Source organism: Delphinus delphis, chromosome 1, assembly GCF_949987515.2.
Source record: "Delphinus delphis chromosome 1, mDelDel1.2, whole genome shotgun sequence".
NCBI classification, from domain to species: domain Eukaryota; kingdom Metazoa; phylum Chordata; class Mammalia; order Artiodactyla; family Delphinidae; genus Delphinus; species Delphinus delphis.
Window position 1 is genome coordinate 127,718,499 of NC_082683.1, and position 19,837 is coordinate 127,738,335.

Genomic DNA, 19,837 nt, shown 5'->3' on the forward strand with positions numbered 1-19,837 from the left:
TTCTGAGGGTTGTCTTTTCGTCTTGTTTATGGTTTCCTTTGCTGTGCAAAAGCTTTGAAGTTTCATTAGGTCCCATTTGTTTATTTTTGTTTTTATTTCCATTACTCTAAGAGGTGGATCAAAAAAGATCTTGCTATGATTTACGTCAAAGAGTGTTCTTCCTATGTTTTCCTCAAACATTTTTATAGTGTCTGGACTTACATTTAGGTCTCGAATCCATTTTGAGTTTATTTTTGTGTATGGTGTTAGGGAGTGTTCTAATTTCATTCTTTTCCATGTAGCTGTCCAGTTTTCCCAGCACCACTTATTGAAGAGACTGTCTTTTCTCCATTATATATCTTTGCCTCCTTTGTCATAGATTAGTTGACCATAGGTGCGTGGGTATATCTCTGGGCTTTCTATCCTGTTCCATTGATCTATGTTTCTGTTTTTGTGCCAGTACCATATTGTCTTGATTACTGTAGCTTTGTAGTATAGTCTGAAGTCAGGGAGTCTGATTCCTCCAGCTCCGTTTTTTCCCCTCAAGACTGCTTGTGCTATTTGGGGTCTTTTGTGTCTCCATACAAATTTTGAGATGATTTGTTCTAGTTCTGTAAAAAATGCCATTGGTAATTTGATAGGGATTGCATTGAATCTGTAGATTGCTTTGGGTAGTATAGTCATTTTCATAATATTGATTCTTCCAATCCAAGAACATTGTATATCTCTCCATCTGTTGGTATCATGTTTAATTTCTTTCAGCAGTGTCTTATAATTTTCTGCATACAGGTCTTTTGTCTCCCTAAGTAGGTTTATTCCTAAGTATTTTATTCATTTTGTTGCAACGGTAAATGGGAGTGTTTCCATAATTTCTTTTTCAGATTTTTCATCATTAGTGTATAGGAATGCAAGAGACTTCTGTGCATTAATTTTGTATCCTGCAACTTTACCAAATTCATTGATTAGCTCTAGTAGTTTTCTGGTGGCATTTTTAGGATTCTCTATATATAGTATCATGTCATCTGCAAACAGTGAGAGTTTTACTTTTTCTTTTCCAATTTGTATTCCTTTTATTTCTTCTCTGGTTGCTGTGGCTAGGACTTCCAAAACTATGTTGAATAATGGTGGTGAGAGTGGGCATCCTTGTCTCTTTCCTGATTTTAGAAGAAATGCTTTCATTTTTCACCACTGAGAATGATGTTTCCTGTGGGTTTGTCATATGTGGCCTTTATTATATTGAGGTAGGTTCCCTCTATGCCCACTTTCTGGAGAGTTTTTATCATAAATGGGTGTTGAATTTCGTCAAAAGCTTTTTCTGCATCTATTGAGATGATCATATGGTTTTTATTCTTCTATTTGTTAATATGGTGTATCACATTGATTGATTTGCGTATATTGAAGAATCATTGTATTCCTGGGATAAATCCCACTTGATCATGGTGTATGATCCTTTCCATGTGTTGTTGTATTCTGCTTGCTAGTATTTTGTTGAGGATTGTTTTCTTTTTTTGCGGTACGGGGGCCTCTCACTGTTGAAGCCTCTCCCATTGCGGAGCACAGGCTCTGGACGCGCAGGCTCAGTGGCCATGGCTCACGGGCCTAGCCACTCCGCGGCATGTGGGATCTTCCCGGACCGGGGCACGAACCTGTGTCCCCTGCATCGCCAGGTGGACTCTCAACCACTGCACCACCAGGGAAGCCCTTGTTGAGGATTTTTGCATCTATATTCATTAGTGATATTGGTCTGTAATTTTCTTTTTTTGTAGTATCTTTGTTCTGTTTTGGTGTCAGGGTGATGGTGGCCTCAGAGAATGAGTTTGGGAGTGTTCCTTCCTCTTCTGTATTTTGGAAGAGTTTGGGAAGGTTGGGTGTTAGCTCTTCTCAAAATGTTTGATAGAATTTACCTGTGAAGCCATCTGGTCCTGGACTTCCGTTTGTTGGAAAATTTTTAATCACAGTTTCAATTTCATTGCTTGTGATTGGTCTGTTCATATTTTCTGTTTCTTCTTGGAAGTCTTGGAAGGTTATACCTTTCTAAGAATTTGTCCATTTCTTCCAGGTTGTCCATTTTATTGGCATAGAGTTGCTTGTAGTATTCTCTTAGGATGCTTTTATTTCTGTGGTGTCTGTTGTAACTTCTCCTTTTTCATTTCTAATTTTATTGATCTGAGTACTCTCCCTCTTTTTCTAGATGAGTCTGGTTAATGGTTTCTCAATTTTGTCTATCTTCTCAAAGAACCAGCCTTTAGTTTTATTGATCTTTGCTATTGTTTTCTTTATTTCTATTTCATGTATTTCTGCTCTGATGTTTATGATTTGATTCCTTCTGCTAACTTTAGGTTTTGTTTGTTCTTCTTTCTGTAGTTCCTTTAGGTGTAAGTTTAGATTGTTTACTTGAGATTTTTCTTGTTTCTTGAGGTAGGCTTGTATAGCTATAAACTTCCCTCTTAGAACTGCTTTTGCTGCATCCCATAGGTTTTGGATTGTCGTGTTTTCATTGTCATTTGTCTCTAGGTAGTTTTTGATTTCCTCTTTGATTTCTTCAGTGATCTCTTTGTTATTTAGTAATGTATTCTTTAGCCTCCATGTGCTTGTGTTTTTTACGTTTTTTTCCCTGTAATTCATTTCTAATCTCATAGTGTTGTGGTCAGAAGAGATGCTTGATATGATTTCAGTTTTCTTAAATTTACTGAGGATTGATTTGTGACGTAAGACATGATCTATCCTGGAGAACGTCCCATGCGCACTTGAGAAAAAAGTGTAATCTGCTGTTTTTGGATGGAATGTCCTATAAATACAAATGAATCTATCTGGTCTATTTTGTCATTTAAATCTTGTGTTTCCTTATTAATTTTATGTCTGGATGATCTGTCCATTGGTGTAAGTGAGGTGTTAAAGTCCCCCACTATTATTGTGTTAGTGTTGATTTCCTCTTTTATAGCTGTTAGCAGTTGCCTTATGTATTGAGATGCTCCTATGTTGGGGGCATATATATTTATAATTGTTATATCTTCTTCTTGGATTGATCCCTTGATCATTATGTAGTGTCCTTCCTTGTCTCTTGTAACATTCTTTATTATAAAGTCTATGTTATCTGATATGAGTATAGCTACTCCAGCTTTCTTTTGATTTCCATTTGCATAGAATATCTTTTTCCATCCCTTCACTTACAGTCTGTATGTGTCCCTAGGTCTGAAGTGAGTCTCTTGTAGACAGCATATATATGGATCTTGTTTTTGTATCCATTCAGCAAGCCTGTATGTTTTCGGTGGAGCATTTAATCCATTCACGTTTAAGGTAATTATCCATATGTATGTTCCTATGACCATTTTCTTAATTGTTTTGGTTTGTTTTTGTAGATCCTTTTCTTCTGTTATATTTCCCACTTAGAGAAGTTCCATTAGCATTTGTTGTAAAGCCGGTTTGGTGGTGCTGAATTCTCTTAGCCTTTGCTTGTCTGTAAAGCTTTTGATTTCCCCATCGAATCTGAGTGAGATCCTTGCCGGGTAGAGTAATCTTGGTTGTACGTTCTTCCTTTTCATCACTTTAAGTATATCATGCCACTCCCTTCTGGCTTGTAGAGTTTCTGCTGAGAAATCAACTGTTAACCTTACAGGAGTTCCCTTGTACGTTATTTGTCGTTTTTTCCCTTGCTGCTTCCAATAATTTTTCTTTGTCTTTAATTTTTGTCAATTTGATTACTATGTGTCTCAGTGTGTTTCTCCTTTGGTTTATCCTGTATGGGACTCGCTGCGCTTCCTGGACTTGTGTGGCTATTTCCTTTCCCACGTTAGGGAAGTTTTTGACTGTAATCTCTTCACATATTTTCTTGGGTCCTTCCTCTCTCTGTTCTCCTTCTGGGATCCCTATAATGTGAATGTTGTTGCATTTAATGTTGTCTCAGAGGTCTCTTAGTCTGTCTTCATTTCTTTTCATCCTTTTTTCTTTATTCTGTTTCACAGCAGTGAGTTCCACCATTCTGTCTTCCAGGTCACTTATCCATTCTTCTGCCTCAGTTAGTCTCTATTGATTCCTTCTAGTGTATTTTTCATTTCAGTTATTGTATTGTTCATCTCTGTTGTTTGTTCTTTCATTCTTCTAGGTCTTTATTAAACATTTCTTGCATCTTCTCGATCTTTGCCTCCATTCTTTCTCCGAGGTCCTGGATCATCTTCACTATCATTATTCTGAATTCTTTTTATGGAAGGTTGCCTATCTCCACTTCATTTAGTTGTTTTTCTGTGGTTTTATCTTTTTCCTTCCTCTGGTACATAGCCCTCTGCCTTTTCATCTTGTCTATCTTTCTGTGAATGTGGTTTTTGTTCCACAGGCTGCAGGACTGTAGTTCTTCTTGCTTCTCCTCTCTGCCCTCTGGTGGATGAGTCTATCTAAGAGACTTGATGGGAGGGACTGGTGGTGGGTAGAGCTGGCTGTTGCTCTGGTGGGCAGAGCTCAGTAAAACTTTAATCCACTTGTCTGCTGATGGGTGGGGCTGGGTTTCCTCCCTGTTAGTTGTTTGGCCTGAGGCAACCCAACACTGGAGCCTACCTGGGCTCCTTGGTGGGGCTAATGACAGACTCTGGGAGGGCTCACACCAAGGAGTCCTTCCGAGAACTTCTGCTGCCAGTGTTCTTGTCCTCACAGTGAGCCACTGCCACCCCCCACCTCTGCAGGAGACCCCTCCAACATTAGCAGGTAGGTCTGGTTCAGTCTTCCCTGGGGTCAGTGCTCCTTCCCCTGGGCCCCGATGTGCACAGTACTTTGTGTTTGCCCTCCAAGAGTGGAGTCTCTGTTTCCCCCAGTCCTGTCAAAGTCCTGCAATCAATTCCCACTAGGCTTCAAAGTCTGATTCTCTAGGAATTCCTCCTCCTGTTGCCGGACCCCCAGGTTGGGAAGCCTGACTTGGGGCTCAGAACCTTCACTCCAGTGGGTGGACTTCTGTGGTATAAATGTTCTCCAGTCTGTGAGTCATCCACCCAGCCATTATGGGATTTGATTTTACTGTGATTGCGCCCCTCCTACCGTCTCCTTGTGGCTTTTCCTTGTCTTTGGTTGGTGGGGTATGTTTTCAGCTGAGTTCCAGTGTCTTCCTGTCGATGATTGTCCAGCAGCTAGTTGTGATTTTGGTGTTCTCGCAAGAGGGAGTGAGAGCACATCCTTCTACTCCGCCATCTTGGTTCCTTACTTTTAAAATATATATTTTAAATTAAATGTCTGAAATAAATCTTAGTAACGTGTATTTCATATAGTTACATTTTGAGTAATGAATAGAGTGCAATGTTAATTCTGCCAGTAGGTGCCGCTAAGAACACCAGGAAAAGAATTGCTAACCATAGCAAATTAAAATGAAAAATGCGAAACCTTGTAACTTTAACTTGAATTTATTTCTCTTTCACAATTATAGGATGGTTCAGCAATTCGCTGTGGACTTTGAGAAGAGAATTGAAGGGTCAGGGGATCAAGTAGATACCCTGGAGCTCTCAGGGGGTGCTAAAATCAATCGTATTTTCCATGAACGTTTTCCTTTTGAGATAGTAAAGGTTTGTACCAAATGTTATTTTTCCTTTTGTTTCATTTCATTTCTGTATTCTGTTCTACATAACTTTTCATCAAATGTTATATGAGTGGTAAGTGGTTTTCTTTAAACAAAGGCTCCATACTCAGATAATGAGATTTAGGAGAGAAGTTATTTTCTTACTGATGGTTCTGATTTTATTTAATGGGATCTAATGATATTTCAATAATTCAACAATGACTAATTGGTTTATTTGTTGTCTAGTTAATTTAAAAATATTTCTTGAGTACCTACTGTGTACCAGTGGTCTACACGCCAGGGATCAAGACAGAGATACTGCCTGGTGGGAAAAGACAGAAAATTAACAAATAAAAAAGGAAAAAAGTATCAAGTATTATTATGTAATATAATATGAGAGAAAGGGGAGTTGCATAAGCCACTTTTTTTTTGGTCAAGCATAAGAGCTAACATTTATTTAAAATTTTTTTATGGAATATCAATTTATTGGATTATATAAGATGAAAAAAATTAAAGACTAATAATCAGGAACTGTTCACATAAGAACGTAATTAAAAAAGTAGAATATAAGTGTAAGCACATTGGAATTAACATTTTGTGAAAAATACAAATGATAAAACTTGGTAGATAACTCAGGCACTACCAGGAAACAATTATCCGTAGTTCCCCATTGGCTAAGCCAGTTTTGATGGAATATTCAGACAAGGTCTCTCTGACTACGGGGCCTTTAAAGCATGACCTGAATGGCATGAAGAGGCTACCTGTAAGTATCTGGAAGAAGAAGGTTGTTCAAGGCAGGAAGCCAAGGACAAAGCCCTAGAACAAGCACCTGTATAGCAGGTGAGGAACAGCTGAGGCTGGGGTAGAGCTGATGAATGGGTCGGGGGGAAGAAAATGAATTCAGAGGAAGGAAGTGCCCAGTTTACACAGGGCTTTCTGTGTTGCTGTGAAGTGTTTACATTTAACAATGGAAAGTTAAGGGAGAGTTTTAAGGATTTGGCTGGTGATTTTAAAAGAACACTGTGTGGGTTGGATTGTTAAGGGGCAAGAGTGGACTGAGGGAGACAAGGTGAGTTAAACAGTAGGGCCAGAGCAGGGGTGGATCCATTTTCTGTGGGGCCTGAAGCCTATACAATTTTGGGGAACCCTTGAAGGAGAAGAATACAAAATTATAAACACAGACACATGTCTTGGAAGGAGCTTATGCAAGGGAGAAGTCTTGAAACTTAAACTTCTTTAGCTTTATAGTAAAAATGCCTCAGAAGAGAGGCTTGAGAGAAGTGGATGGATTTGTGATTTGGGAGGTAGAGTCAATGGGGGTTGGATTGATATGGGAGATGCAAAAAAGAGAAGATTCAAGATGACTCCCAAGGTTTTGGCTGGCACAATTGAGAAAGTGTTAGTGCCCATCAGATGAGGGGAACTGAGGGAAAGTTCAGTGTGGAAGTATGAATCAAGAGTTTTGTTTTGGTTATGTTCAGTTTGAAATGCCCAATAGGCAGCTAGGTAGTTTTAGGGACTATTTTACTTGCCTCACATACAGAGGCGGGTGCTTATTTCTTGATGTGGGAGGCAGATGGGTAAATAGACAATTTCATTAAAATGTGCTAGGTAAAGTGACAAACTTCACCACAGGGTGCTATGGAAACAAGGCCCACGGACATGAATCCGAGCCTGACTGTGTAAAGGAGCCTGGCTTCTGAGCTGACTTAAGAAGGATGAGCAGCTAGTTAAGCAGGAAGAGGTGGGATTAGTAGAGGGAGAGGTTGTTCCAGACAGAAAGGGAGGAATGGTAAAGGCTGAGCTGTGGAACTAAAGCAGTTCATTGCTCTATGGCATAAATGTGAGGGGGAAAATGGACAGATAATGAGGCTGGAGAGGCCAAATCTCAAAAGTTAGGGGCTGAATCAAATGTTCTCTTGATGTCCCTTCCAGGTCTAAGCTCTATGACACTTTGATCCTACTTCCAAGTAAATTTAAGATACCTAGAACTTATGGGAAATTTTTATACAGTATTCTATCCTGTGTTGGATTGGCAAAATATTATTAATTTCCTCTTTTAAAGAGGCTTTGAACTCAGGTGGTTAAAATGGCCAGGGAGAAAAGACAGCCATTGTTAATCTCAGCACAGCTGGACTGCTATTGTACATCAGGTGACACTCTTATTTATGCATTCATATATGAATACATTTACTATATTCAGCAAAAGAATGAAGAATTATATATTCAAATGAATAGCCAGATTTATGTCCAGAAGTCATCCTTTATGCACAGCACTCCTTATCTATAATAGAGTTAAAATCCGCTACACTAAAACTCCCAGAAATCCCTAATGTTCTGTGTGTGTTGCCTTGAACTTTATATAAACAGATGTTTTGACCATCTGGGTTTAGGTTAGGAAAGACATGAGTCTTTATTAATAATGGAGTCAAGTTATTCTCATTTTTTAATATTCAACGATATTATTATTCAAAGGAATTGTCATAACTGTGGCTCATTTTGCATCTGCAGATGGAGTTCAATGAGAAAGAACTGCGAAGAGAAATAAGCTATGCAATCAAAAACATACATGGTATCAGGCAAGTGCTTCACATTTTCCTTGTCTTCAGTTCAAGCTACTAAAAAAAGTTAATGTTTATGAATGGCTAGTGAAGTAGCCTTTTCATCATCTGAGCAGAGTAGAATATAGAGGTGGGAGTAAGAAATAGGAAATCCTCGTTTGGATTCAATGGTAATTTCTAGTATTGGCATACTGTCTGTTTACAATTAAAAAAACAAAAACCCTTTCTGCCCTCACAGCACTGTGCTCTGAACAATCAGGGATTTACTGATGAACAAGACCTTGTTCTTCAGGGCTCTGTATTTCAGGGACAGAGGCCAGACTTGCTCATAAGTGATCATTACTTACACAGAGACCAAATAGATTAATTTTGGCTGGATTTATGGAGCAAGATTGGGAAAGATTAATGAAGGTGGTTGCTTTAGAGTCACACCTTGCCTGTTTTGAGAACAAGAATGATTTCAGCAAGCAAAGGTGTCTGTGTGGATACATGTGCTTGTGTGTGTGTGTGTGTCTGTTTGTGTGTGTATGGGGTAGGTGGCAATGCAATGAGGTGTGAGAGGAGGGAGATTGTTGAGGCTGGAGGAGAAAACAGGGGGCTTAAAGTGGAGGGAGTAATGTGAGCAAAGGCATGGAGGTGGCAAAAGGCAGCACGTATTCGTGGAGCAGGAAGCCATACATTTGGACTGGAGTTAGGAATGTAGACAGGGGAGCGGAGGGACATGAGGCTGGGAGGAGAACTTGTACCTGAATTCCCCCTTGTATGAAGTGGGATTATTTTCATTTACTTTCATTACAGAAATAAATGATAAAAAATAAATGAATTGATAAAAATAATTGATTAAAAAATGGATTTAAAACACACATTTCTTGAGTTCATGTATAGAGGGCTAAATACAATGTAATGGAGCATATGTTAAATTGAGGCATCCTGAATTCAAGGTAAGAAAACAGGTTGCCTACTTCATGATCATCTTACATGAAGGAGGGATCCCCAGTCCATTGGCCGGTTGTATCTCAGCTTTTGCAATAGGGCCAACTTTAGACTATTTTGGAAACAGAGGCTGAGAGAGCAAAACTTGACCCTGAGTGTGCATGTGATGGGTAATTTTCCAAAGGAGTTATGACATTTGAAGTATCTATCCTTACAAAATTTAGAAAATCTCCTCTACAAGTCTCAAATAGTATGGGCAAATATGAATTCACAAAGTGAAAAGGAGACAACATCTATAACCACATCCAATGTTTTTTTCTTAACCTTCAACAGGGTTTCTAGTTCCCTATTAATTCTATTCCCTGTCCGTCAAATCCAGAATACATTTGGTACAGAAACTATGTCTTGCTCTTTAGCTGGGCAGAGCTAGTATGTGAACATACAGATCTGATAAATGCAGTGGAACCAAATTACGTTTTGTGGGGGGGGTGGGTCATAAAGTATTTTACTTAATCAAATACAGTAGTTTTACTTGGCTTTTAAAACTCCTTACCAGTTACATTTTCGTTGAATGTAACTGCAAAAGCTCAGTAATTCAGGATTGTAGATTTCTGATTTACATGCATACCAACAGAAGAGATTGGTTGTTACTATTATTCTGGAGTTCATTTGCCTATAAGATGATAAGAAGTGCACAATGTCCTGAGTATAAGACATATTAATGGTGTGATTATTTATGCCCTTAAGTACACTTAATTTGAAGAGTTTTGTTCCCAACTGATTCTGTTAGATATTTGAATAATAGAAAGCATCTTTGCCCACTGGGGACCCACCTTATGGTCCTTCTTCATTCTGCTAACACTGAGTGTCAATGATGAGCAAGGGATCCCTCCTTGTGGGGAAAACAAAGATAAAGACAATAACGACTCTCCCTACCAGTGTAGTAACAGGACTAAAATATGTGCTCAGACTACTGTAGTGCAAAGTAGGATGCTGGGATTCAGAGAAGGAAGACCTAGTCAGCGGCAGGACTGGAGGAGGCGAGCTGTAGGAAGTGGTTATTTTTGGTCTGGTCTTTGAAGCACAGGTGGGATTTGGACAGGCTGAAATTGTGGGAAAGGTGAAATGAACATCATACATGAAGGAAGAGACATAAAATATTAGTATGAATATGTTTGTGGAAAGGCAAATGGTCTGGTTTGGCTGAAACATAGCATGCATGAAAGGAAGGAGGAAAATAACCTCAAAGGAAGATTAGGGACAGACGGGGGAAAATTTTTAACGTCGGACTAAACAACGTGGATTTTATTCTGTATCCAAAGTGGAGAAATTACAATTACAATATAATATGATTACTACAGTACAATTAGAAATGGAGGTGGGCACAGGGTGCTAAGTAAATAAGAAGGGACATAGAATAAGGCTGCTAAAATGGAAGTGTTAAAGAAATCTCCCAGGGCTTCCCTGGTGGCGCAGTGGTTGAGAGTCCGCCTGCCGATGCAGGGGACACGGGTTCGTGCCCGGGTTCGGGAAGATCCCATGTGCTGCGGAGCGACTGGGCCCGTGAGCCATGGCCGCTGAGCCTGCGCATCCGGAGCCTGTGCTCAGCAACGGGAGAGGCCACAACAGTGAGAGGCCCGTGTACCGCAAAAAAAAAAAAAAAAAAAAAAAGAGAGAATTCTCCCAAAAGAGGTACCATAAGACTGAGTGTTTCAGGAAGAGAAGGTAACCAAATAAGGGGGAGGGAGGAGGGTCTAGGATGGGGAGAATCAACCACCAACATCTGGAGCCTGCACGTCTTTGGGCGTGGCATATGTCAGGGCTCAGGATCCCTCTTATTGTAGCTTTTCTCCATTGACCTTTTGTTTAAATATGAGTAATCATTTTTTACTTTTTTATGAAACACGCACACATGCATACACATACCTGCTTTCCTGAGCTTCTGTACAGCATGAGAAAAGCATTGTTATGACATCAATTTGAATTAATTCCATCCAAATGAAAAGATACTTGCTACTTTGGTTATTGTTTGTCATTTTTGTAAATTCACAATTTAGGCATTCTGGGCTCTAAGCTAGTTCCACTTAACTGCCTTCCTTTTCCTTCAGCACCCCAGGACCTCAAACTGGGAACCACTGAGCTCACTATAATACAGCTCTCCTGGAAATAATATGTTGTGTAGTCCAGGAATGCTACTATTTCAGTGTTCAGAAAGTGAAGATAATTTTCTACTCCATGAAGGAGAAGAGAGGATTGCTTTTGGAATACTTTAGAAATAGAAATGTAAATTTAGGACACCATTTCTGTTGTAGCATTCCTTTGTATTGCTGTGAACTAGTGAGTTGAGACAAATGACAGTTAAATATTGAGGGTCACATTATGAGCCTTGAAAACATTTTGGGAACTGTTTTTAGGTAATGTTAATCATCTATAGAATGTATTAAGGATATTATTACAAATGATACTGTGGATAGAATAAATCACTATGTAACTTTTAAACTAGGCTTTTTGCATGCTTCAAGTAGCATGTCAATTAAAACATTTTTAAAAAGAGTATTGCATATCATTCAATTTAAAATATCTAATGTGCTGCTTTCTTTCTTATGTTCAGGACAGGGTTGTTTACTCCAGACATGGCATTCGAAGCAATAGTCAAAAAACAAATTGTAAAGCTGAAAGGGCCTTCCTTGAAGAGTGTAGATCTGGTAATACAAGAATTAATCAACACTGTCAAGAAGTGTACCAAAAAAGTAAGTTTGAATTATGTAACTTTGCAACCAGTAACTACTTGGTTTACCCATCTTTCCTACCCTGCTACATACCTCTCTTTCCCTGACTCTCCACTTTGTCATAGAAGGTTGTGTGTTTGCTCAAGGGGAAGGATTGTGAAAAGTACTGAATGGGAATTGCTTTCATGATATATGGGCATATTGACTTCTATCACCCCATTCCAAATAGGGTTGTTGTCTTAATCAGGTAAACATCACTTTAGAACAATTAAGTGAATGCCCTAAACCAATTTTTCCTGTGATGCATGGATGGAAGTAATTGTTAGGGGAAAGGAATCAGTGATATTGTTTGTAACAAAAAGGTAATTCTTCTAAATTTTAAATGAATTCCACTTGAACCTGGATGTCCTGGGAAGGGGCACTGTGGTATAGTAGTTAAGAGCCCAGCCTCTGAGGTCCAGTTATCTAGATTCAAATCCTGGCTCTGCTATTTACTTGCTGTCTGACCTTGAGCATCATACTTAATCTTTATATTTTTGTTAATTTCTGTGTAAAATGGAGATGATGATGATGATGATGATAATGATGATGATATCACCTCAGTGAGGATTAAACAAGATGATGCCTGAAACCCATGAGGCAATTAACACATTGATTAAACATAGTAAGTGCTCAGTAAATGGTGGTTAATCTATAAATGGCCATTTTTAGTAGCACCCAATATTCCCTACCTTGTAATATTTATTGTAATATTTATTGATGGAGAGTAGTGGGCAAGAGACTTCCCAATCTGGGGGCTCTTCACTGAGAAACATGGAGGAATTGTGCTGGATTCCATCCATTCCATAGGGACATGAAAGGGGTACCCTGTATTGGAAAATATAAGAAGGGAATTACTGATGGTGTTAGGATAGGGTAGGCCTAGCCCTATGGCAGTTACTATTGTTACTTTCATTATTTCTTGAAAGTATAGATACTTCCAATTTTGTTAGTTTTGTTACCCTTCCCTTTCTGTATGGTTACTATGAGTAACATTCCTGAAAAACCAGTGAGAAGAAAGAGAGAATGAGTATGTGTTGGTTCCCAGTTACCTTACAGAAAAACTCAGATGAAGGAAAGATATAAGTAGTGAAAGAGGAAAGGAATCTAAATTTAGGAATTCAGGATTGTCAATGCTAAAAGAAAAGGAGTTAGGTGGAACTAGCTTGGGGCCCAGAAGTGGCTCTGGCGCTTCAGATCCCTTCTCTAGACTTCTTACTATTCTTCTACCTTGTTCCTTAAAGTTCTATTTTCTCTTCTCTAAAATAGGAAAACGCCATAGGCGTTAAGGGACTGAGGAAAGGGAAAAGAATGCACATGGGGAAGAAAAAAATGTCTTTATGCCAGCTCTTCATTTGGAAACTTGAAGCCATTTAATAATACTTCACATCCCTCCTGTCCTTGCCTATACCTCAAAATACAGTTAGTCTTGTCACCTGTATATTGGCCTCCTCTTAACTGACTTTCTGAACTAACTGAAACTGCATTCTCTATTTAATCACATGGATTGCCGCCCTCAGCACATAGATGTCTTCTTCAGCCAAAAGCTTCTCTTTAGGTTGCCCATGCATTCCTGCTTCCACCAGTTAAGTGGTCTTCTTTCCAATGGCCAGTTGTGCTGTGTTTGTCCTCAAACCTGTTTAGCCAGTTTTCCTTCTTATTTTAATTATGTAGGTTAAGTGAAGAGTAAATAAATTGATCAAATGCAGGAAAGACTTTGAATTTTGTTTCCATAAAAATCCAGCTTTGGAATGACTTAATAAAGGTTAGCTACAAAAGCTTTGCAATTGATTACGTGTAGGTAGGACAAGGCTAAAAGTATATGGGGGGGGCAGTGATAAAAATCTAGATGCGCTCTGCATTCAGATGATTTCCCGAGTGTCTTTATGTTTCCCCTCCACTTTAAAGAAAGCAAAACTGGAAATCACAGATGAAGGATGTGGTTTATGTAAGACAGAAGACGCATAGCTCCAATCAGCAGATCCATATGCAGAGAACAGGCCTTGGCCTTACATCAAAAGATTGGCACATGTGTGTACATTTATGTTTTAAGTTATATAAAGTGTTTATGTATGTATGAATCTTTTTTTTTTTTTTTTATCACTTCCCATTGTATCCAGCTTACTGGAAAACCAACAGTTGGTGCCGATGGCATGGGACGAGACAGCTTCTTCCTGGACACTTTTTGGCTTTTATTCTTTGCTTTCCACCCTTTGAACCTCCTTTTCCATTAAGCTCTCTAGACCAGTGGTGGTTGTATATTTGTACTGTCTTCTCAAAACATTTTATATGTTGCCTTGAATAAAACCTAGCTTTCTCCCTGAGATTATTGTTTACCCTTCAGCTCCCTTCACTGAAGGATATTTATTGGCCCAAACTCAAAGAATCTTAGGGCCTGGATCAGGCATGACATTTGTGTACTTCTCCATTTGTGGCTTCCAAACATTATTCCTTCACCTTCCTATAAAAAGTCTTCCATTAAGGCCCGGGTATTACCAGCTCTGCCACCCTTCTCTCTTCTATTCACTGTCACCATCAGGTCCTGGTCACTGCCTTGTATTCATCAAGATATTTAGAACTTGGCTTACATTTTTCTTCTCCATCCTAAATTCACCTTCAACTTGGATGACTTCAGTAGAGGTCATGTCCAACACCCAGCAGCTGCTGCTCTTGGAGATCTTTGACTGCAGTGGTTCTCCATTCATTCCACACTAGCATCACACTCCTTGTGACCTCTTCCAGTCCCTGTCATGGTGGACAAATGTTCTACCAAAAGATTCTTCAGAAATTTAAAACTCTAAATCTAGGGTTTTCAGAGCACTGATTACCCCCTTCTACCCTCTTTTAGCTTTTAAGTCAGTTGGAAAATTAGTAGGAAAGCTTAAAGGAGAATTGAAATTTAGTATCTGCTTTGCTGCTGATAAATCTAGATTGGAAAACATGGCTGGGATTTCCTGCTGAAGTGGGAATCTCCCATTACTTCCTCTTCCAGCCATTAACTTCAGAGTCCACAGTGGCGGAGAGAGTGAGATGTGCACCCAGAAGGAGCACAGCGTTTTTTGGCTAACCTCACACCTACGGGCCTCTACAGTGAGCAGTGATGGAGTGCACCTGCTCCACGAAGCAGACAGCTGTGAGCCAACACAGGTCAGGGGCTCACAGGTCTTCTTTTGTCTTCTCTTTTTTTTTTTCTTTCCTGCGAAGTGACGAAAATGACAAGGGCTTCTCCTGTAGTACTTTCTCAAGAGAGTAGAAATGTTGGTGGAAGTTCCTACTTTATGAGTGAGGTGTGAAAGGTGCTGGGGAGGAGGAAGGGAGAGAGCCGTTCTTCTCTATACCTAAATTCTGCCACAGGGTCCAACCCTTCCAGCTCTCTCACTCCTTTACTCTCCCTATAACCAGTCTTTAAACTCAAAGAGACCTTCAGACCTTTGGCTTCTTTTTTTTTTTTTTTCTTAGCTACCTGTCTCTTCCAGATTTTATTATATTTCCTGACCATTGTATCAGTCTGGGTCCAACCAGAAGAGAGAAACCACACAGCAGTTTGAACAGGGAACAGTTACTATAAAAATGTATTAAGGGCTACCCCAGTGGCACAGTGGTTGAGAATCCACCTGCCAATGCAGGGAACACGGGTTCGATCCCTGGTCCGGGAAGATCCCACATGCCGCAGAGCAACTAAGCTCGTGTGCCACAACTACTGAGCCTGTGCTCTAGAGCCCGTGAGCCACAACTACTGAGCCTGCGTGCCACAACTACTGAAACCCCCGTGCCTAGAGCCCATGCTCCACAGTGAGAGAAGCCACCGCAATGAGAAGTCCGCACACGGCAATGAAGAGTAGCCCCCGCTCGCCGCAACTAGAGAAAGCCTGCGTGCAGCAGTGAAGACCCAACATAGCCAAAAATAAATAAATAAATAAAATAAAAATTTTTAAAAATGTATTAACTATAACATGGGCTTAGAGGAATGAGGGATTGGCTAGTAAGAAGTTAAGAGAACAACTGAATATAGGGGTAGAAGCTGTAAGGAGCAGATGCTAAGGTACCACCTTTAGGGGAACATGCAGGAAAGAGGGCCCCTGACAAGGGCTAAGACTGGGACTTCCTTAAAGTGGGCCTGGATGTGGCTCACTGGGTGGCAGAAAAGTTGCCGTAGTGTCATGCTGCAGTGAAATCTGCCCTCTGTGCTGGGAGGGAAAGGGTGTCCATGGGGAGGTGTCTCCTTGGAGACACTCTGCTGCAAACTGTTCAAGGTGGGGACAGTGGCTGCCTTGTACTGCAGTAGCCTGCTTTAGTCTGCCTTTTCCTCCCTCAGTGTCTCTCCAGGCCCCGCCTCTCCTGACAAAACTTCACTTGGTGCCAGCCAGCAAAGGAAAACTACTTAGAGGGCCCAGGATTATTTTCACAGAGTGGGCAAGCAGGTTGAATTTGGAGCTGAGAGGCAATAAATTGACAAGCAGTACATTTACCTTTAACTTTCTGATCTGTTACTTTAATTCTTCTTGGATTAACTTTGCCACCTGTTAAAACTCTAAGGCTGGTTGAATTTACTATTTGTGTTTTATCTCCCTTTCCCCCAGGTTGCTGAAGAGCTTGGAGACAACCCTCTATCTGTGTGGATTAGTGCCACATAATATACCCATTGTCTTCAGCATCTCATTAGTTAGTGACTTGCAGTGTTCTCCACCATAGTGATGTTAAACTTTTAACACTCTTTTTAAGATGCTTTGCTCATCACTTTCAGCAATGATTTCACAGAGAGAATAGAGGCCATAAATGGGAACATTAATTTCTAGCCCCCAAACCTATGTGTATTCCCAGCCATGCCCATCCTTCTCTGTCTCTGTTGAAGTATTAATCCTGACCAGGGCTGGGCTTCTACTTGTACTCTCACCTACTTAAGGAACTTACTCTCTGGATTCCTCTGTTTCCTGAATCATTGCCTTCTCTGTCACATTTTAAAATAAGTCAATGTATAAATATATTTATGTCTCTCCTGACTTATAAGTAACAAAAACCTGTCTTCTGTCCTATTCCTCTCCTTTTCATCATGGCCAACCTTCTTGGGGAAAAAAGTAGTTTGTGCTTGCTATATCTTTACTGTCTCATCTCCAGTTAATTCCTTAACCCTCTGAAGTTTGGCTTCCACCCACCACTCTATTGAAATAATTATGGTAAAGGTTAACCAGAGACTTGATTGCCAAATTGAAGGGACCCTTATTCCCGATATTGAATTCCACTCTCTTTTTGAAGCTGACACCTCTCTTTCTTGGATTCTCCTCCATCTTTCTCATGATTCTTCTGTCTCCTTCAAGAGCTTATCCACATTTGCCTGCCTCTAAACACTGGAGTCCCCCAGAACTTGCTCCTGGTTTCCTTCTCTTCTCTCTCCTTTCTCCCTGGCAGATCATATCTCCCATAGTTCAACTATCACTTAAAACATTGTTGATTCCCAAATCTATACCACCAGCTCAAGCTTCTTAACTGAAACTGTCTACTCTAGTCTACTACAACTACCTTCTCTTCTTACTTAAGGCTCTAAACAGTTTGTTTTTTTTTTCCCCCCGCAAACTAAATTACTACAGTGACCTCCTAACTGATCTTACTGCTTCTAGACTGGTCATATTCAAATTCATCCTCCTCACTGTTGTCAAAATGGCCCTTCTAAAATACGCACACATATTTTTTGCCTGTTCCCTCAAAATTATTCAGTGGTTCCTTATACCTTAAGAAAGTTCAAATCATTTGTGATTGTGTTTAGTTTTCACCATCTGATCCCTGAATAACTCTCCAGCTACATCTGTTGTCACTTTTTGCTTGCTTCAGCCCTTCTAAGTGATTTGCACTATTCACAAAGATTTTTTGTGCCTTTAATATTTGTACATGTGATTTTGTTTGTTTAGAGTCTCCTTAAGATATAGCTCAGTCATCATTTTTCCTGAAGGGCCTCTGTGAGCCCTTTCTTGGTCTCCATCCTCACTCCCTTCTTAGTGCTTTAATTGTAACCCTGTATTTACTTCTATCATAACAATTATGATACTGCACTGCAATTTGTTTGTAATTTATTTGTTTAGGTGAATGCCTCTTGCTGACGATAAGCTCCTTTCAAAAAAGAGCTGTCTTTTATCTTATCTTTGACACCTAACCCATGACTAATCCTACATGAGACATTCTATAAATACTTATTAATAATTTAGATATTTTAAAGTTATCCTGATGGCAAAGAAATCTGTACTTGGTTTAAAAATAACATTTTAATCACTCCTTTTTAAAAAAAATTTTTATTTTATATTGGAGTATAGTTTCAGGTGTACAGCAAAGTGATTCAGTTATACATATATATGTATCTATTCTTTTTCAAATTCTTTTCCCATTTAGGTTATTGTGGAATATTGAGCAGAGTTTCCTGTGCTATACAGTAGGTCCTTGTTGGTTATCTACTTTAAATATAGTGGTGTGTACATGTCAATCCCAAACTCCCAATCTATCCCTCCCCCCAGTTCTTTTTCTGAGATCTTGAATCATCTTCACTATCATTACTCTGAATTCTTTTTCCAGTAGATTGCCTATCTCCACTTCACATGGTTGTTCTTCTGGGGTTTTATCTTGTTCCTTTATCTGGGACATATTCCTCTGCCGTCTCATTTTGTCTAACTTTCTGTGATTGCAGTTTCTTTTCCACAGGCTGCAAGATGGTAGTTCTTCTTGCTTCTGCTGTCTGCCCTCTGGTGGATGAAGCTGTCTAAGAGGCTTGTGCAGGCTTCCTGATAGGAGGGGCTTGTTCCTGCCCACTGGTGCGTGGAGCTGGGTCTTGTCCCTCTGGTGGGCAGGGCTGTGCTCAGGAAGACTTTAAGCAGCCTGTCTGCTGGTGGGTGGGGCTGTGTTCCTGCCCTGTTGGTTGTTTGGCCTGAGGCGTCCCAGCATGGTTGGGAGGGGATAGGTCTTGGGGAGGAAGTGGCAGCCTCCAAGTGGGCTCACACCAATGAGTACTCAGCAGAACTGCTGCTGCCGGTGTCTTTGTCCCTGCAGTGAGCCACAGCCACCCTCTACCTCCGTAGGAGACCCTCCAATATTAGCAGGTAGGTCTGGCCCAGTCTCTTATGAGGTCACTGCTTTTTTCCCCTGGGTCCTGGTGTGCATGAGACCTTGTGTGCACCCTCCAAGAGTGGAGTTTCTGTTTGCCCCAGTCCTGTGGAATTCCTGTGATCAAACCCTGCTGGCCTTCAAAGCCAGATTCTCTGGGGGCTCCTCCTCCCATTGCCAGACCCCCAGGCTAGGAAGCCTGACATGGGGCTCAGGACTTTCACTCCTGTGGGAGAACTTCTGTGGTATAATTATTTTCCAGTTTGTGGGTCGCCCACCCAGCGGGTATGGAATTTGATTTTATCGCTATTGTGCCCCTCTTACTGTCTCATTGTGGCTTCTTCTTTGTCTTTGGATGTAGGATGTCTTTTTTGGTAGTTTTCAGCTTTTTTCTTTTTTTTTTTGTCAATGGTTGTTCAGTAGTTAGTTGTGTTTTGTTAAGAAGGGGTGAGCTCATGTCCTTCTACTCCACCACCTTGCCACTTCCTCTAGTCACTCCTTTTAAAATGATAAAATTTGGACAGGTTTTCTTTCAAGTATCTATCCTTTTCCTTATTCCTCAATTTGATGTTCTTGATATTTGGCCTTATTATGTCTACCTTCAATTTTTTTTTTTACTTTAAAACTGGTCTAATTCAAGTCTTTTGTAAAGCAAAATAATCCTAATTAAAGTTGAGTATGCCAGGACTTAATTATTTGACCCCTTTTGAACACAGCCCATAGATAAAGTGACCATATAATTTATTGTCCAACACAGATTTGAGATTAAAAGGGGGAGCTATCAATACTTTCACTGGAATAGTATGAGTAAACCAAGACTGCTCCAGGCAATCTGAAATGCATATATATAAGAATATGTATATGTGAATATACATATGTGAATATATATATGTGAATATATATATATAAACTTAAAACAATAATTTCACTTACAATTGCTCATGTTGAATTTCTTATGTGTAAAATACTTAACGTTTCTT

The 19,837-nt window shown here is 39.9% G+C and overlaps 1 protein-coding gene across 2 annotated transcripts in view; it reads left to right on the forward strand.

Moving 5' to 3' along the window:
• Positions 1-19,837, forward strand: part of DNM3 (dynamin 3) — a 544,460-nt gene that overhangs the window by 208,586 nt on the left and 316,037 nt on the right. For both annotated transcript variants that reach the window (XM_060009515.1, XM_060009525.1), the window contains exons 8-10: positions 5,384-5,519; positions 8,024-8,091; positions 11,618-11,756. In XM_060009515.1, coding sequence (XP_059865498.1) covers positions 5,384-5,519; positions 8,024-8,091; positions 11,618-11,756 — 343 coding nt within the window. The remainder of the gene's footprint in view (positions 1-5,383; positions 5,520-8,023; positions 8,092-11,617; positions 11,757-19,837) is intronic.